This window comes from Erythrolamprus reginae, chromosome Z (genome assembly GCF_031021105.1).
Source record: "Erythrolamprus reginae isolate rEryReg1 chromosome Z, rEryReg1.hap1, whole genome shotgun sequence".
In the NCBI taxonomy this organism is placed as follows: domain Eukaryota; kingdom Metazoa; phylum Chordata; class Lepidosauria; order Squamata; family Dipsadidae; genus Erythrolamprus; species Erythrolamprus reginae.
In genome coordinates, this window is record NC_091963.1 from 3,942,012 (window position 1) to 3,959,815 (window position 17,804).

The 17,804-nt window shown below is 43.5% G+C and overlaps 1 protein-coding gene across 1 annotated transcript in view; it reads left to right on the forward strand.

The window, feature by feature from the left end:
• Positions 1–17,804, forward strand: part of OBSCN (obscurin, cytoskeletal calmodulin and titin-interacting RhoGEF) — a 334,659-nt gene that overhangs the window by 215,307 nt on the left and 101,548 nt on the right. The window contains 8 exon segments of the mRNA XM_070766937.1: positions 624–706; positions 2,796–2,969; positions 4,108–4,267; positions 5,158–5,274; positions 6,946–7,110; positions 9,973–10,131; positions 12,646–12,823; positions 14,000–14,113. Of these exon segments, the coding sequence (XP_070623038.1) occupies positions 624–706; positions 2,796–2,969; positions 4,108–4,267; positions 5,158–5,274; positions 6,946–7,110; positions 9,973–10,131; positions 12,646–12,823; positions 14,000–14,113 (1,150 nt within the window).

A 17,804-nucleotide genomic window follows, 5' to 3' on the forward strand; every position in this document is an offset into this window, starting at 1 on the left:
ATTATTATTATTATTATTATTATTATTATTATTATTTATTAGATTTGTATGCTGCCCCTCTCCGTAGACTCCTAAGTTGAGATGCTTTCACTACAACTCAGCTACTTCCTATCCTTTGCACCTTATGTGCAATAAGGTCCCACAGAGTTGGCCTTCTCCAGGTCCTGTCGACCAGACAATGTTGTTCGGCGGGCCCCAGGGGAAGAGCCTTCTCTGTGGCGGCCCCGACCCTCTGGAATCAACTCCCCCCGGAAATTAGAACGGCCCCCACTCTCCTTGTCTTTCGCAAGTTACTCACGACCCATCTATATCGCAAGGCATGGGAGAACTAAGACATCTCCCCCAGGCTTTTTATATTTCATGTTTGGTGTGTATGTGCTGTATGGCTTTTAATTATTGGGGGTTTTATATATTTTTATTATTAGATTTGTCCCATTGTTATACTGTTTTTATTACTGTTGTGATAATAATAATAATGTGATAACCTTGATTGGAAGACTCGAAAACAGTCTTTTAAGGATATCTACCAGATCATAAAGTCCTAAGCCTAGAAGGGACTTTGGAGGTCTTCCAGTTGTTCAAGGCAGAAATCCTTAAATGGTGTTATTTTTTTTTAATATTAGCTGTCTGCAGAGTGGGGGGTCCCCGAGGTTCCCGAGTTCCCTGGAGAATTTGTTTCAGAGGATGAATATCGGAAGAAATTAAGGTGAGCTTGGTAGAGAAAGAAAAAAAAACCCTTCCTGTTGGAGCAAACTACTCCTGTCAAAAGGGTCGTATCCATATTATAGATGGACAGAGGAGTAGTTTGCTCCAACAGGAAGGGTTTGTTTTTTTAAATATGTAAATAGATATATTGCTCTTGGGTCAAGTGGACTATACAAGGAACACCCCCGATTTGGTGGTGGGGAATGTGTGTGTGTCTGGGTGGTGGGCACATTTCACTATGCACTGTTTTATGTTGTGTGTAATATAAATTTGTTAAAAATTAATTTTAAAAATTATTTAAAAAAAAAGAAAGGGCCGTATCCTACTCTTATAGCTGGTGGTATATAAGAATAATTTCATAGCATCACAGCATAGGAAGAGGCTTCGAAGGCATCGTGTATAACTCCCATCGTGTGCAGGATCTACCTGAGTGGTGAAGTGGCCTAGAAGTGGAGCTCTCACCTGTTAAGGAATGAGCAGAGTGATCCCTGAGTTGCCAGAGATACACGTGCACAGAGGGAACGTGGAGGTGTAGCAGATATCCATCCGATAGCCCAGAGATACAAGTAACACTTCAGTAATACAATTCGGATGCATTGAGTATACGAAATATTATTCACTTGTGGCAAACATCTTAGTCAGTCACAGTCTTAGTCATACACAGGTCAATAGTAAATTACTATAAGCTTATTTGTTCAGCTTACAAATGCATAAACCGTCATTTGAACACACAGTTCCCACTACAGCATAGTCACATAAACAAAAGAGAAACATCTATGAATAGCAGTTCTTAAAGCAGCAGTTTTCTAATACCAAGTGGCAGTCCAGTCTCCTTTTGAAAGTGTCCAGAGTTGGGGAGTTCACCACCTCTGCAGGCAGGTTGTTCCAATGGTTGATCGCTCTGACCGTCAGGAAGTTCTTCCTTACTTCTAGGTTGACCAAGGAAAGATTCAACCTAGAAGTAAGGAAGAACTTCCTGACGGTCAGAGCGATCAACCATTGGAACAACCTGCCTGCGGATGTTGTGAACTCCCCAACTCTGGACACTTTCAAGAGGAGATTGGACTGCCACTTGGCTGGGGTGCTTTAGGATTCCTGCTCAGGCAGAGGGTTGGACTTGATGACCTGCATGGTCCCTTTCAACTCTAACAATAAATAAATGAATGAATGAATGAATGAATGAATGAACAAAAAATAAATAAATAAACAAATAAACAAACAAATAAACAAACAAACAATCATGTAAGCATATATTGTTGGTTTATTTTTATTGCCAAGCCCAACTAGTTATGTACATAGTACAGTGTTCCCTCGATTTTCGCGGGTTCAAACTTTGCAAAAAGTCTATACCACGTTTTTTCAAAAATATTAATATAAATACTTCGCGGGTTTTCCCCCTATACCACACTTTTCCCCGCCCAATGACGTCATATGTCATCGTCAAACTTTCGTCCGCCTTTAATAAATATTTTTTTAAATAAACTTTAATAAATAAACATGGTGAGTAATAATCTAAAGGGTTGCTAAGGGAATGCTTTGTTCTGTACAAAGTTGAGTGTACACAACAGCATGTGAAATTGATTGTCAGTGTTGCTTCCTAAGTGTTGCTTCACAAGTTTGATTTACTTGGAGTTATATTGTGTTGTTTAAGTGTTCCCTTTATTTTTTTTTGAGCAGCAAACTTTCTTTTGAGAGCAGGCAATATAATTTCATTTTGAATGTATGCCCGTTTGGCTCACAATTTGTTTGTTTTTTAAAAGACAATAAAGATTATCTTTATTGTGATCTTGTAACCACAAAATCTTGGGATCCTTCCAGCAAAGTCATTGGGGAAGCCAGATTCATTTCAACAATTATATTATTGCAAAGATGCACTTAGCAACTGTGGCGAGAAAGGTTGTGAAATGGGGCAAAATTCACTTTACAATTGTCTTGCTTAGGAACCGAAATTTTGGGCTCGATTGTGGTCATACGCTGAGGGCTATTTGTACATTCGTGGTTATCGGTTGAAATTTAGAATGAATTTCCCCGACGGTCAAAGGATGGGCTGTGTTTTCATGAATTTTCACTCTTTTTTGCTTCCTCTTTAGCCTTATCATCCAAGATCTGTTGGGCACGGAAGAGGAATATGTCAGGGACCTTCAGTTCCTCCAGATGCACCACATCCAGTTCACGGAGACGTGTCCTGCTGTTCCTGTTGCTGTGTCCAGCCAGAAGCCCGTTATTTTCAGAAACATTACTGACATAACGCACTTTCATTACAAGTACGTAGAGAGGAAGGCAGATGAAGGTTATAGAGGAGATACTCATAGTAAAATATATCTAAGAAAGAATAGAAGAGAAGATATAGGAATAGAACATATCAATGAAAGAATAGAAGAAGAGATATAGGAATAGAAGGAAGGTATAGGAGATATAGGAGAGCAATAGGACAGGGGACGGAAGGCACTCTAGGGCACTTGTACTCGCCCACATCAGCTGGAGAAGTAAGCCAAGAATTAGAACATCATATAATCACAGAGCTGGGAAGGACTTGGGAGATCTTTTAATCCACCCCACCATCACATAACTAAATAATAACAATAACAACAACAACAACAATAATAATAATCCACTGGAACTTGTGCCAGAACTACCATTTCCCAGTGGCAAAGAACTGGTGGGGTCATGAGCCCGAAAAAGTGGTCGAAAATGAACAAGCAAAACTACTGTGGGACTTCCGACTTCAGACTGATCGAATTCTGAAGCATAACACACCAGACATTGTGATGGTGGAGAATAAGAAAGTATGGATCATCAACATCGCAATCCTAGGGGACAGCAGAATTGAGGAGAAGCAGCTAGAGAAATTAGTGAAATATGAAGATCTAAAAATCGAGCTGCAACGACTCTGGCATAAGCCAGTGAAAGTGGTCCCAGTGGTACTTGGCACGCTGGGCGCAGTGCCAAAGGATCTCAGCGGACATTTGAAAACCATCAGAATTGACAAAATCTCCATCTGTCAATTGCAAAAGGCCGCTTTACTGGGATCGGCACACATAATTCGCCGCTACACCACGCAGTGTTAGGTGCTTGGGAAGCGCCCGACTGGTGATGAAATACGAAATCCAGCATAGTGATCTCGTTTGCTGTGTTGTATTGACATAATAATAATAATAATAATAATAATAATAATAATAATAATAATAATAATAATAATTTATTATTATTATTATTATTATTATTATTATTATTATTATTTATTAGACTTGTATGCCGCCCTTCTCCGAAGACTCAGGGCGACTCACAGGATAAATACAAAACAATATGTATACAAATCAGCTAAAATCCCACTACATTAAAAAGCAGTCAATTAACTCAGCCACGTCCTCTTTTAATGTTCCTTTTCTGCTATCCCCACAGCACCTTCTTCCCAGAGCTTCAGAAGTGTGACACCGATGATGATGTGGCCATGTGTTTCCTTAAAAATGAAGCCGAATTTGATAAATACATCACCTATTTGGTTGGCCGGGTTCAAGCCGAGTCCATTGTGGTCAGCAAAGCAGTCCAGGAGTTTTATAAGGTGAGAGCACCCTCAACTAAAAGGGTTTTTTCTGCTTAACCTTTCACCAGGATGAAAAGCAAGGATACAGAATTCTTTGGACATGTTTATTTATTTATTTATTTTATTTTATCTGTGCCGCCCAATCCCAGAGGACTCAGAGCGGCTTACAACAATATAAAATTACAATATAAAATTGCAAACAACAATAGAAAGAAGTCAAGAAAAAAAACAATCTAATTACTAAATGGGTGAACAGTGCAGTCAGGCAGTAGGGAAAGCAAGTAGAGTGCTTGGCTGCATAGCTAGAGGTATAACAAGCAGGAAGAGGGAGATTATGATCCCACTATATAGAATGCTGGTGAGACCACATTTGGAATAATACTGTGTTCAGTTCTGGAGACCTCACCTACAAAAAGATATTGACAAAATTGAACGAGTCCCAAGACGGGCTACAAGAATGGTGGAAGGTCTTAAGCATAAAACGTTTCAGGAAAGACTTCATGAACTCCATGTGTCTAGTCTGGAGGACAGAAGGAAAAGGGGGGACATGATCGAAACAGTTAAATACATTAAAGGGTTAAATAAGGTTCAGGAGGGAAGTGTTTTCAATAGGAAAGTGAACACTAGAACAAAGGGGCACAATCTGAGGTGAGTTGGGGGAAAGATCAGAAGCAAGGTGAGAAAACATTATTTTACTGAAAGAGGAGTAGATGCTTGGAACAAACTTCCAGCAGACGTGGTTGGTCAATCCACAGTCACTGAATTTAAACATGCCTGGGATAAACATAGATCCACTCTAAGATAAAATACAGGAAATAGTATAAGGGCAGACTAGATGGACTAGGAGGTCTTTTTCTGCCGTCAATCTTCTATGTTTTTATGTTTCTATTATGTTTCTCTCCCTCCAGCGATACACAGAGGGGACATTGGCCAGTGAGGACCCTTCCCTGCCACCGATACTCCCTCTGCAACACTATCTAGAGAGACCCATAAACCGGATCCAGAAATACCAAACAGCAATCAAGGTTAGGAGCGCAGCTTTTGGGTGACTTGTTGGTTGGTTGAGCCTTGGTCTCACGTTGCTGAGGACGTTAGTACAGAAAGTCCTCGAATTATGGCGGCGGTTGAAATCAGAGTTTCCATTGCTGAGCTAAGTGGCTGGAGCCCGATTTTACAACCAGTTTTTGCCACGGTTGTTAAGCGAGTTATGGCGGTTGCTATGTGAATCATGAGATCGTTAAGTGAATTTTGCTGGAGAGAAGCAGGCTGGTGGTCGCAAATGGTGATCACATGACACCAGGATGCTACAACCATCATAAATAGATGCCAATTGCCAAGCTCCCAAATTCTGATCATGTCCCTGAGAGGATGCTATGACAGTCATAACTATGAGGAGTAGTAATTCTCTTTTTTTAAGTGTGGTGGGAGTGATGAACCATTGCTAAATGAATTTCTGTAAATTGAGGATTGCTTGTACTGGTTGTCTCCAGGTCAAAATGGCAATTGAGACTGGGATTGTTGTGGCTAAGCAATGCAGAGTAAGATGTATAAGGGCGGTGTGTGAATGCCCTTGGTGGACGCTAAGGAGGGCAAGTCAGTTAGGAAGCAGAGGAGGAGGAGGGAGGGAGGGGTAAAAATGGGAGTAAGAAAGGAAGGAAACAGAAGGAGGGAGAGAGAAAGAAGGATGAGGGGGAGGAAGGGGAGAATGAGAGAGGGAGGAAAAAGAAAGAATGGGCGAAAAGAAAGAGAACGGTGGGGTCCATGTGCTCTCTGAGCTTGGCAGGGGTTTTTTGCAGATGTCTAATGACCCATCTCCATAATATCAATATTGGAAGAGAGTGAGGTTTGTGGAGAAGAGGAGGACTGTGGGATCCTTAGTACTCTCCAAGCTTGGTTGGGTTTTTGCAGACATTTTGTTACTAAGTAGGTAACATCATCAGTACTAGAAGGGAGTGGTCAATTTCCCTGTCAATGTTGGTGGAAGTGGTCAGTGATTTCTTGATAGTCAATCTTTCCTTTGTTCGTTCATTCGTTCCTTCCTTCCTTCCTTCCTTTCTCCCTCCGTCCGTTCCTCTGTCTCTTTTTTCCTTCCTTCCTTCCTTCCTTCCTTCCTCCCTCCCTCCCTCCCTCCCTCCGTCCCTTCCTCTGTCTCTTTTTCACTTCCTTCTTTCCTTCCTTCCTTCCTTTCTCCCTCCGTCCCTTCCTCTGTCTCTTTTTTCCTTCCTTCCTTCCATCCTTCCTTCCTTCCTTCCTTTCTCCCTCCGTCCCTTCCTCTGTCTCTTTTTTCCTTCCTTCCTTCCTTCCTCCCTCCCTCCGTCCCTTCCTCTGTCTCTTTTTCCCTTCCTTCCTTCCTCCCTTCCTCTCTCCCTCCCTCCCTCCGTCCCTTCCTCTGTCTCTTTTTCCCTTCCTTCCTTCCTTCCTTTCTCCCTCCGTCCCTTCCTCTGTCTCTTTTTTCCTTCCTTCCTTCTTTCCTTCCTTTCTCCCTCCGTCCCTTCCTCTGTCTCTTTTTTCCTTCCTTCCTTCCTCCCTCCCTCCGTCCCTTCCTCTGTCTCTTTTTTCCTCCCTCCCTCCCTCCCTCCCTCCCTCCCTTCCTTCCTTCCTTCCTTCCTTCCTTCCTTCCTTTCCACTCCAACCCCATTTCTGCTGCAAACACTCATCTGGTTCCAGGCAAACGGTTTCTCCCCTTCTCTTCACAGGACATGATCCGAAACAAGGCAAGGAACACCCAAAACTGTGCCCTTCTGGAACAGGCCTATGCCATTGTTTCTGCACTCAACAGGCGAGCGGAAAACAACCTCCACATTTCTCTCATTGAGAACTACCCTGGGACTCTGGAAATATTAGGGGAACCCATCCGGCAGGTAAGTGAAAGGTCTCATTCTGACAACCCATTTGCCTGCTAAGTCTCTGGCTCTTTCTGCTGAACTCCAAAATATGTTTGACCGAGACCTGGCTGGGCCACGAGGGGGGTGTTCCCCTCTCGGAGATGTGCCCAGATGGGTTCCGGTATGGCATCAGCTGCGATTCCAGGGAGTGGCCATTATTGTCCACAAGAGTCTTTACGCGCGCAGGATCCCTGCCCAGGATTTTGTTGGGTGTGAATTTCTCCTCTTGAGGTTGGACTCACAGGTTCAGTTGGATTTGTTGTTGATGTATCTGCCTCCCAGCTAGAGGCGGTAGCCGGGTTGGCGGTGGAGTTCCCCAGGCTTATGGTGCTGGGGGATTTCAACTTACCATTGCTCAACGAATCCTCGGACGCGGCTCAGGACTTCATGACTTCCATGACAACCGTGGACCTGTCCCAAGTAGTTCAGGGTCCGACTCAAAGGGTGGAGGGGACACACTTGACCTAGTGTTCCTCTCGGGTCGGTGGGGTCATGGTTTGGTATTAAGGGGCACCGTTGTTTTTCCCTTGTCATGGTCAGATCATTTCCTGCTGAGGTTGGACTTTAAGGCACCATTCGCAGGGAAGCAGAGCCAATTAAGCTCTGTTCTCCACATCGGCAAAAAGAATCCGAACCTCGTATACCTCGTATAAATAAACAAAATCTGACAAACAACCCCCATGCAGTAAAAGACCTTGGAATACTAATATCAAATGACCTAAGTGCCAAAGCCCACTGCAACAATATCGCCAAAAAGGCTTCTAGAGTTGTTAACCTGATCCTATGTAGCTTCTGCTCTGGCAATCTCTCACTACTTACTAGAGCCTACAAAACCTTTGCCAGACCCATCCTTGAATACAGTTCATCTGTCTGGAACCCATACCACATCTCGGACACCAACACCCTTGAAAATGTCCAGAGATACTTCACCAGAAGAGCCCTTGACTCCTCCACTTGAAACAGAACTCCCTACGAAACTAGACTCACTATCCTGGGTCTAGAAAGCTTAGAACTAAGACGCCTTACCCACAAGATCATATGCTGCAACATTCTACCTGTCAATGACTACTTCAGCTTCAACCGCAACAACACAAGAGCACGCAACAGATTCAAACTTAATATAACTAACATCAGCAAGATTGGCATTCGCACAAACTTGGAAACAAGAAAAGATACCAAATAAAGAGATGGTGATTAAGAAAATGTTAGACTGCACTAAATTTAAGTAAATTAACTTATGCATTACAGAATAAACAAAATAAAGACTACTATATAGTGTGGGAGAAACTGAATTGGATAGAAAAAAAATAAGAAAATTAATTAATATTAAAGGGGAAAAAATGAATTAACAAAAACAGAATTGTAAAGTATCAATTATTAAGTAAATAATATGTATAGATATAGATATGTATATATGTTTTATGTTGTTTGTTTGTTTGTTTGTTGGTGTTATAATCAAAATAAATAAAAAATAAAAAAAATGTAGAGGGAACTGAGGAGCCCTTGCAGGTTAGAGCTGAGGAATTTCTTTCTGTTGGATAAAGTTGCCCAGATTCGGATGGACCTTGGCTCTGATTGAGCAATTCCAACCAAGGTGACAGGGGCAGGTCTTAGTGGTATTGTGTGGGATGAGATTGATCCTCTGACTCCTGAGGATGTGGACATGGTTAAGGGAGCAACGAGTTTATTGGACCTGTGCCCTTCCTGGTTAGTTTTGGCCAGCAGGAAGGTGATACGAGGCTGGCTTAACACCTCCTTGAGGGTGGAGTCCTTCCCACAATCGTTAAAGGAAGCTGTTCCCTGCCTCAAGAAGCTTTCCCTTGATCCGGCTGAATTAAAAAACTTTCGTCCAGTCTTTAGCTTTCCCTTCGTGGGAAAAGTTGTAGAGAAAGTGGTGGCACTCCAGCTCCTGCGGTCATTGGATGAAACGGATTATCTAGACCCTTTTCAATTTGGCTTCAGACTTGGCTACAGCACAGAAACTGCTTGGGTCACTCTGATGGTTGATCTTTACACTCCGCAGCCTGCACTGGTTGCCGATTAGTTTCCGGACACAATTCAAAGTGTCGGTGATGACCTATAAAGCTCTACCTGGCATCGGACCAGAATACATACAGGACCGCCTTCTGCCGCACAAATCCCAGTGACCGATTAGGTCCCATAGAGTTGGCCTTCTCCGGGCCCTGTCGACTAAACAATGTTGGCTGGCGGGGCCTAGGGGAAGAGCCTTCTCTGTGGTGACCCCCACCAGCTCAAGGTTGACTCAACCTTCCATCCTTCCGAGGTGGGTAAAATGAGGACCCGGATTGTGGGGGCAATAGGCTGGCTCTGTTTTTTAAAAAGTGCTATTGCTAATATGTTGTAAGCCGTCCTGAGTCTATGGAGAAGGCGGCATAAAAATATTGAATAAATAAAATAAGTACAAGCTGGCTGGGTGACTTTAGGCCAATCACCAGGAGATGGTGAGTTATAGTCCTGCCTTAGGTATGAAAGCTGGCTTGGTAACTTTGTGCCAATCCCTTTCTCCCAGCCCCACCCACCACAAAGGGTTGTTGTTACAGAGAAAATAGGAGGAGGAGATGCGTTGCACATACATGTTCACCTCTGTGAGCTGTTTTTTCCCTTTGCAATCAACAAATTAGACTTCCTTACTTTTCAGCTGGTGGCTTGTTAATTAAAGGCTCCAGACAAGTAACTCTAATTATGTTTTGAGATAAAGTCTGTTGCTCCCAAGGGCAGAAGCAAAAGGATCAAAACTCTTGTTAGAACTTTCTGATGCTGTGACTTATCAAGCCTGTGGAACTCCCTGCCAGATGTTTTACTATTTTTTCCCCCCAGGGACAGTTCATTGTATGGGAAGGTGCTCCAGGGGCTCGCATGGCTTGGAAAGGACATAAGCGCCATGCCTTCCTCTTCAAGGGTTACCTGCTTGTGTGCAAGCCAAAACGAGACACAAAGATGGATACTTACAGCTATCTGTTCAAGAACATGATGAAGGTGGGATATGTCCTTCCTTAATAGTTGTCTTTCTCCGGGTATCTTTTTGGCATCTAACTAAAACTATGTGAATCAATCTGAACAATTCTGAACTATCCGTTGATGTAGCTCAGTGTTTCCCAACCTTGGCAACTTGAAGACATTTGGACTTCAACTCCCAGAATTCCCCAGCCAGCGAATGCTGGCTGGGGAATTCTGGGAGTTGAAGTCCAGATGTCTTCAAGTTGCCAAGGTTGGGAAACCCTGATGTAGGTTTAGACGTTCAATCTCACAGCAGTGCAGCCAGTTGGATCTGGGGGTTAAGACATTAGGCTGGACACTATGGGGAGGTTATGACATCTAACCCTGCCTTGGGAATGAAAGTGGGTGGGTAACTTTGGGCGAATAGCCAGAAGAGAGTGAGTTCTATACCAATTTAGGCATAAAAGCTGGCATGGTGACTTTGGGTCAGTCCCTAAGGAAAATAGGAGGAGGAAGTATTAGGTATGTTTGAAGAGTTAGTTAATGTTCGTTAACAATTAGCGAACAAATAATCAGTGCCTCCAGAAGTTGTGAGGTTTTTAAGAAGATGTTGGATGACCATCTGTCGGTGTAGGGTTTCCTGCCTGAGCAGGGGGTTGGACTAGCAGACCTCCTTTCTAACTCTGTTATTATTATTACTATTATGATACAGTGGTACCTCTACTTAAGAACTTAATTCATTCCGTGACCAGGTTCTTAAGTAGAAAAGTTCATAAGTAGAAGCAATTTTTTCCCATAGGAATCAATGTAAAAGCAAATAATGTGTGCAAACCCATTAGGAAAGAAATAAAAGCTCGGAATTTGGGTGGGAGGAGGAGGAGGAAGAAGAGGAGGACAGTCGCTGCCCAGAGCGAAGGGAGCGTTTCTTTTCTCTGGGCGCCGGCAGAGGTTTATTCTCTCTCCAAGCCCCCAGAGAAAGGAAAATGCTTTGTTCACTCTGGACTGCCAAAGCCTCCTTAAGCGCCACCAAAAGGCTCCTCTGGCAGCCCAGAAAACCCCGAGATGGCGGGATTAAAGGGGGAATGGCAGGAAACTGGCCGGGCCTTCGTGCCACTCTCAAATTTCCTGGGAAATTTTTCTGGGCTTGGGTTCTTAAATAGAAAATGGTTCTTAAGAAGAGGCAAAAAAAATCTTGAACACCTGGTTCTTATCTAGAAAAGTTCTTAAGTAGAGGCGTTCTTAAGTAGAGGTACCACTGTAGTTTGCCGCCTTGAAATATTTGTAAAAACCATAAAGATTGGAGATAGATTGACAGATGGATTGATGGACGGATGGACAAACAGACAGATGAGAGAGAGAGAGAGAGAGACAGACAGACAGACAGACACTCACTGAGCGACTGACTCACTCACTGACTACTATGTAGGTACTCCTCAATTTATGACCACAACTGAGTTCCAAATTTCCCTTCCCAATCAAGATAATTGTAAATTGAGTTTTGCCCCCTTTTACGACTTTTCTTGCCACAGTTGTTACGTGAATCTACCATCCACATTGATTTTGCTTGTCAGAAGGTCACCAAAAGGGATCACATGACCAGGGGACATTGCAGGAATCCATGCCAGTTGCCAAATACAGCGATACCTCGTCTTACGAACTTAATTCATTCCGTGACCAGGTTTGTAAGATGAAAAGTTCATAAGACGAAGCAATTTTCCCCATAGGAATCAATGTAAAAGCAAATAATGCTTGCAACCCCATCCCAAAAGTCACCCCCTTTGCCTTGCGCCGCTGGGAATCCCCGCCTCCGGACTTCCATTGCCAGCTGAAGCGCTGGGATTCCCCTCTGGGATTCCCTTCATTTTTTACTGGCGCTGCTTTGAATCCCAGCAAGGGGAGCTTCAGGGGAATCCCAGTGCTTCGGCTGGCAACGGAAGTCCAAAGGCGGGGATTCCCAGTGAGGGGAGGCTCAGGGAAATCCCCGTGCTTCAGCTGACAACAGAAGTCCAGAGGCGGGGATTCCCAATGGCGCAAGGCAAAAGGGGTGACTTTTGGGATGGGGTTGTACGCCATATTTGCTTTTACGTTGATTCCTATGGGGAAAATTGCTTCTTCTTACAAACCTTTGTACTTAAGATGGGGTTTCCCAGCGAGGGGAGACTCAGAGAAATCCTAGCGCTTCGGCTGGCAATGGATGTCCGGAGGCGAGGCATCCCAGCGGCAACAGCTTGGGTTCATAAGGTGAAAATAGTTCGGAAGAAGAGGCAAAAAAAATCTTACGCACCGGGTTCGTATCACGAAAAGTTCGTATGAAGAGGGGTTCGTAAGACGAGGTATCACTGTATCTGAATTTTGATCGCACGACTAGGAAAGCTGCAATGATCATAGGTGTGAAAAATGGTCCTAGGTCACTTTTTTCACTGCTGTTGTAACTTTAGATGGTCATTAAACAAATGATTGTAATTCAAGAACCGCCTCTATACGGACATGAGATGTATCACAAATATGCGCCTGATCCTGGTTGACTTGTAACCTTCATTTCTGGTTGCTCAGCTATCTCACATCGACGTGAATGACGTGATCGAAGGAGATGACCGGGCGTTTGAGATCTGGCACGAACGGGAAGATTCGGTCCGGAAGTATCTCTTCCAGGCGCGCACCGTTATCATCAAAAACTCATGGGTGAAAGAGATCTGTAGCATTCAGCAACGGATCAGTCTCCCTGTATGGGGTGAGTAGAACCCAAGATTTCCCTTCCCCAAATTTAATTTTGGCTGCTTTTGTACGCAATACTTCTTTCTGAAGACAGCTGTCAAGGTACCAGGTAGCATCCAAACTAAATCAGAGTCCAAGTCAAAGTATTCCTCAAAGCTCCAATTTATTGCCGGAGCCATCCTGACACCTACACTGGGAAACCCGAATCTAAGTTTCCGACCCAGTTGAAAGTTCGCATCCCCCACCCCCCACCCACAAACGTGTCACATAAGAATATAAGAAGAGCCGTGCTGAATCAGGCCAAAGCCCATCAAGTCCAGCATTCTGTGACACTCAATGACCCCCAATTGTCCTTGGGGATCTTGAGCAGAAAAAGAAGGCAAGACCCTCTCTTTCCCCTGACCCTCAACAAATGGGTCATCAAGGGAATCCTGCCTGCCTCAACCAACATAGAGGCAGTACATGGACATCCATTTCAATAACCACCTATGATGCACTTGGCATCCATGAATCTGACTAATCCTGCCTTGAAGCTATCCAGACTGACAGCTGTCATGAGACCTCTTCTGGAAGTGAATTCCATAAACCAAGGACCCTCTGGGTGAAGAAATATTTCCCTTGATTTGTCCTCACTTTCTTACCTATGAGCTTTAGGGAGGGCCCCCTCGTCCTAGTATTGTGTGATAGAGAAAATAATATTTCTCTATCCACCTTTTCTATCCCATGCATGATTTTATGCACTTCGATCAAGTCGCCCCTTAAACGCCGTCTTTCAAGACTGAAGAGGTTCAAGATGTTGCAACCTGGTATCATAAGGGAGGGGCTCCATTCCCTTATCATTCATGTTGCCCTTTTTTGCACCTTTTCTAGTTCCATTCTATCCTTCCTGAGGTGCGGTGACCAGAACTGTTGCCCATTCAAATTGTGCCAGTGTGGCCAGTCCTCCTTCTGCTTCCGCCCAGGTGGGTGGGCATAGGATGGCCTTGAACCACTTGAAAGGATGCTTTGTGGCTGGAAATCACCCCTCCCAAATTCCCATAAACATCATTCTTTCTACAGATAGTGTGGCAAGCTGTTAATTTATCACCAACTTCTGCACTGGCTTGACCATGGCTTCACAGATGGGGGGCCAGAAATCTATCATCTCCTAGTGAATATAAAATCTGATTTTCCACCCCTCCCCCTGTTTCAGATGCACCTGATTTTGAAGAGGAACTGGCGGATTGTACAGCCGAACTGGGCGAAACCGTCAAGCTAGCCTGCCGAGTCACAGGAACCCCTAAACCAGGCATCACCTGGTATAAAGGTACAACCAGCCTCAGTTTCCCTACAGTTAAGGTCAGAAAGTAGCAGTAGTTTTTTGAGCAGGGACACTACTGTTATGACCACGGCGGAGTCCAAAATTTCTGTGACCAAATGTTAATTGAGTTTTGCCTCATTTTGCAACCTCTCTTGCCACAGGATGTTAAGCAAAGCTTCCTTATTTGCTTGTCAGGAGGTCACGAAAGAGGATCACAAAACACTGGGGCATTGAAAACCACCATAAACGTGAGATTTTGATCATGTGACCATGCTGCAGCAGTCGTGTGATAAACAGTCATGTGACTTTTTCAGTGGTGTTGTAACTTTGAATGGTCACTAAGCGAATGGTTGTGAGTTAAAGCCTACAGCTATGCAGCCGTGATAATTTTTTCCCTTTCCTTTTGTTTTTACTTATTATCATTTCTCAATGGTGCCTGTTGGTGGTTTAATGTACAGGCAGTCCTCGGCTTATGACCACAATCAAGCCCAAAATTTATCTTGCTAAGTTTCTGTTGCTCATTTGTAGTGATGGGTGACCTCAACGGTGTTCGGGTTCGGCAAGTTCGGCCGAATTTTACGCAAAATTCGGCCGAGCCCGAATCAAACTCGAACCCGAACGGGGAATCCCTCCCATGAAGAGATTCCGGGGGCAGAGCTTTGACGTCACCGGAAGGTTGCTAAGGACGCCAAGGTGACGTCAAAGCTCCGAACGCCAAACACGACCCCGAAATTTGCCCGAACTTTGGAAAAATTTTGGGTTTGTGTTCGGCATACCGAACACCACAAAATTCGGTACGGACCCGAATTGTGCGGGTTCGGTTCGCCCATCACTACTAATTTGTTATGAGTTTTGCTCCATTTTATGACTGTTCTTACCATCATTGTTAAGTGAACCACTGCTGTTGTCAATTTAGTAACATGGTTGTTTAAGAGAATCTGGCGTCCCCATTGACTTTGCTTGTCAGAAAGTCAAAAAGAGGATTGCATCTCTCTCTCTCTCTCTCTCTCTCACACACACACACACACACACAAACACATACACACACATACACATACCATGGGACATAGCGACCACTATAAATATGAACTAGTTGCAGCACCATTGTAACTTTGAACATTTGCTAAATAAACTGTTGTAAGTCAAGGACTGCCTGTATATGTTTCATCTCCTTTTTCTCATCTTTGTTTCCCAGTAATAATACTGTAATGAATGCTAATGTTTACATGAACTCATCTCGTTGGTCAGCTGTTAATTGAAGGATATTACAGTGGAACCCCGACATAAGAGCTGCTCTACTTAAGAGCAACTCGAGATAAGAGCTGGGAGGGGAGAGATATTTTTGTTCTACTTACAAGCCCAAATTCGAGATACGAGCGCCAAGGAGCTGTCTCCTGAAGCCAAACGCTAACTTCCGTGTTCGACTTCAGGAGACAGCTGCGAAGCGGCGCGCGTGTTTTAAAAGGTTGCAGCCGGCCTGGGGGGCTCGGGGGGGGGCTTGCAGCTTTCTTTCTTGCTCTTTTTCTTTCTCTCTTTTACCTTCCCTTCTATTTCTTCTTTTCTTTCTCCTTCCCACCTTCTTCCCTCCCTCCCTCCCTTCACTCATTCCTCTCTTACTCTCCCCTTTCATAAGTTTCCTTGCTTCCTTCCTCTGTTCCTGTCCCTTCCCTCTTTCCTTCCTTCCTTCCCACCCTCCGTCCATTCATTCACCCATTCCTCTCTTGATCGCTTAAAGCCGGTCCCTGGTGCAAAAAGGGTTGGGGACCTCTGTCCTACAGGATTGGGTGGCAGAGAAGTTGAACATATGTAAATTTAAAAGTTTAAGAAAGTTTACAAGTTAAGTGAAAGAAACTTCATTATTCATTTATATGTACATGTACATTTCTTCATTAAAAACATGTCTTTCTGCATAATTTAGACTAACTTTGTGAGTTTTTTGAGGGCTGGAACCAATTAAAATTATTTACATTAATTCCTATGGGGAAAAGTCGTTCGAGATAAGAGCTGCTCGACTTAAGAGCCCAGGTCCGGAACGAATTAAACTCGTATCTCGAGGTACCACTGTATTAATTTATAGGGTAAGAATGACTCAGAGAGATGAATGACTGTAGAACGAAGATATTATATAGAGAGACGGTCTTTGACCATCCATTAGGTGACCATTCAAAGTTACAACAGAAAAAGTTGTAACAGAAAAAAGTGATTTATGCCCGGTGCTCACATTTATAACTGTCGCAGTATCAAATTGTCAAAATTTGGGCGCTTGGTAACCAGCTTGCATTTTTGCTAACACATTGACCCCATCGTCACCTGAATCTTCAATAAATCACTAGAGAGATTCTTTCTTGCTTCAAATGCTCCACTATCATCCCAGTGCCAAAGAAGCCCTCCATCAAGGAACTGAATGACTACAGACCAGCCTGCTCTAACATCTGTAGTTAAGAAAACCTTTGAAAGGCTAGTGATGTCCCTCTTGAAAACCATCACGGATCCACTGTCAGACCCCCTGCAATTTGCGCACTGAGAAAATATATTGACAGATGATGCTGTTAATATGGCGCTGCACTACATCCTACAACATCTTGAATCTTTGGAAACGTAGGCAAGGGTCCTTTTTGTAGACTTTAATTCAGCATTCAATACCATAGAAACATAGAAGATGGATGGCAGAAAAAAGACCTCATGGTCCATCTAGCCTGCCTTTTTACTATTTCCTCCATTTTATCTTAGGATGGATATATGTTTATCCCAGGCATGTTTAAATTCAGTTACGGTGGATTTAACAACCACCTCTGCTGGAAGTTTGTTCCAAGTATCGACTACTCTTTCAGTAAAATAATGTTTTCTCGTGTTGCTTCTGATCTTTCTCCCAACTAACCTCAGATTGTGCCCCCTTGTTCTTGTGTTCACTTTCCTATTAAAAACACTTCCCTCCTTATTTAACCCTTTAACATAATTAAAAGTTTCAGTCATGTCCCCCCTTTCCCTTCTGTCCTCCAGACTCTACAGATGGAGTTCATGAAGTCTTTCCTGATACGTTTTATGCTTAAGACCTTCCACCATTTTTGTAGCCCGTCTTTGGACCCGTTCAATTTTATCAATATGTTTTTGTAGGTGAGGTCTCCAGAACTGGACACAGTATATTCCAAATGGGGTCTAACTATCGCCATAGTTAGACCCCATTTGGAATATACAAATGGGATCACAATCTCCCTCTTCCTGCTTGTTATACCTCTAGCTATGCAGCCAAGCACTCACTGTCCCTACCGTTCACCCATTTTGAGACTGTCAGAAATCACTACCCCTAAATCCTTCTGAAGTTTTTGCTAACACAGAACTGCCAATACAATACTCAGATTGAGGATTCCTTTCCCCCAAGTGCATTATTTTACATTTGGAAACATTAAACTGCAGTTTCCATTGCTTTGACCACTTATCTAGTAAAGCTAAATCATTTGCCATATTACAGATGCCTCTAGGAATATCAACCCTATTTGCACACTTTAGAGTCATCAGCAAATAGGCAAACCTTCCCTACCAAACCTTCTCCTATGTCACTCACAAACATATTAATCATCATTCCAGAGGCTCTTCTAACTAAGGTCACCTAGCGGTACCTGAACATATTTGTAAGTGGATCACAAGCTTCTAACAGACAGGAAGCAGCAGGTGAAGCTAGGCAAAGTCACATCAGATG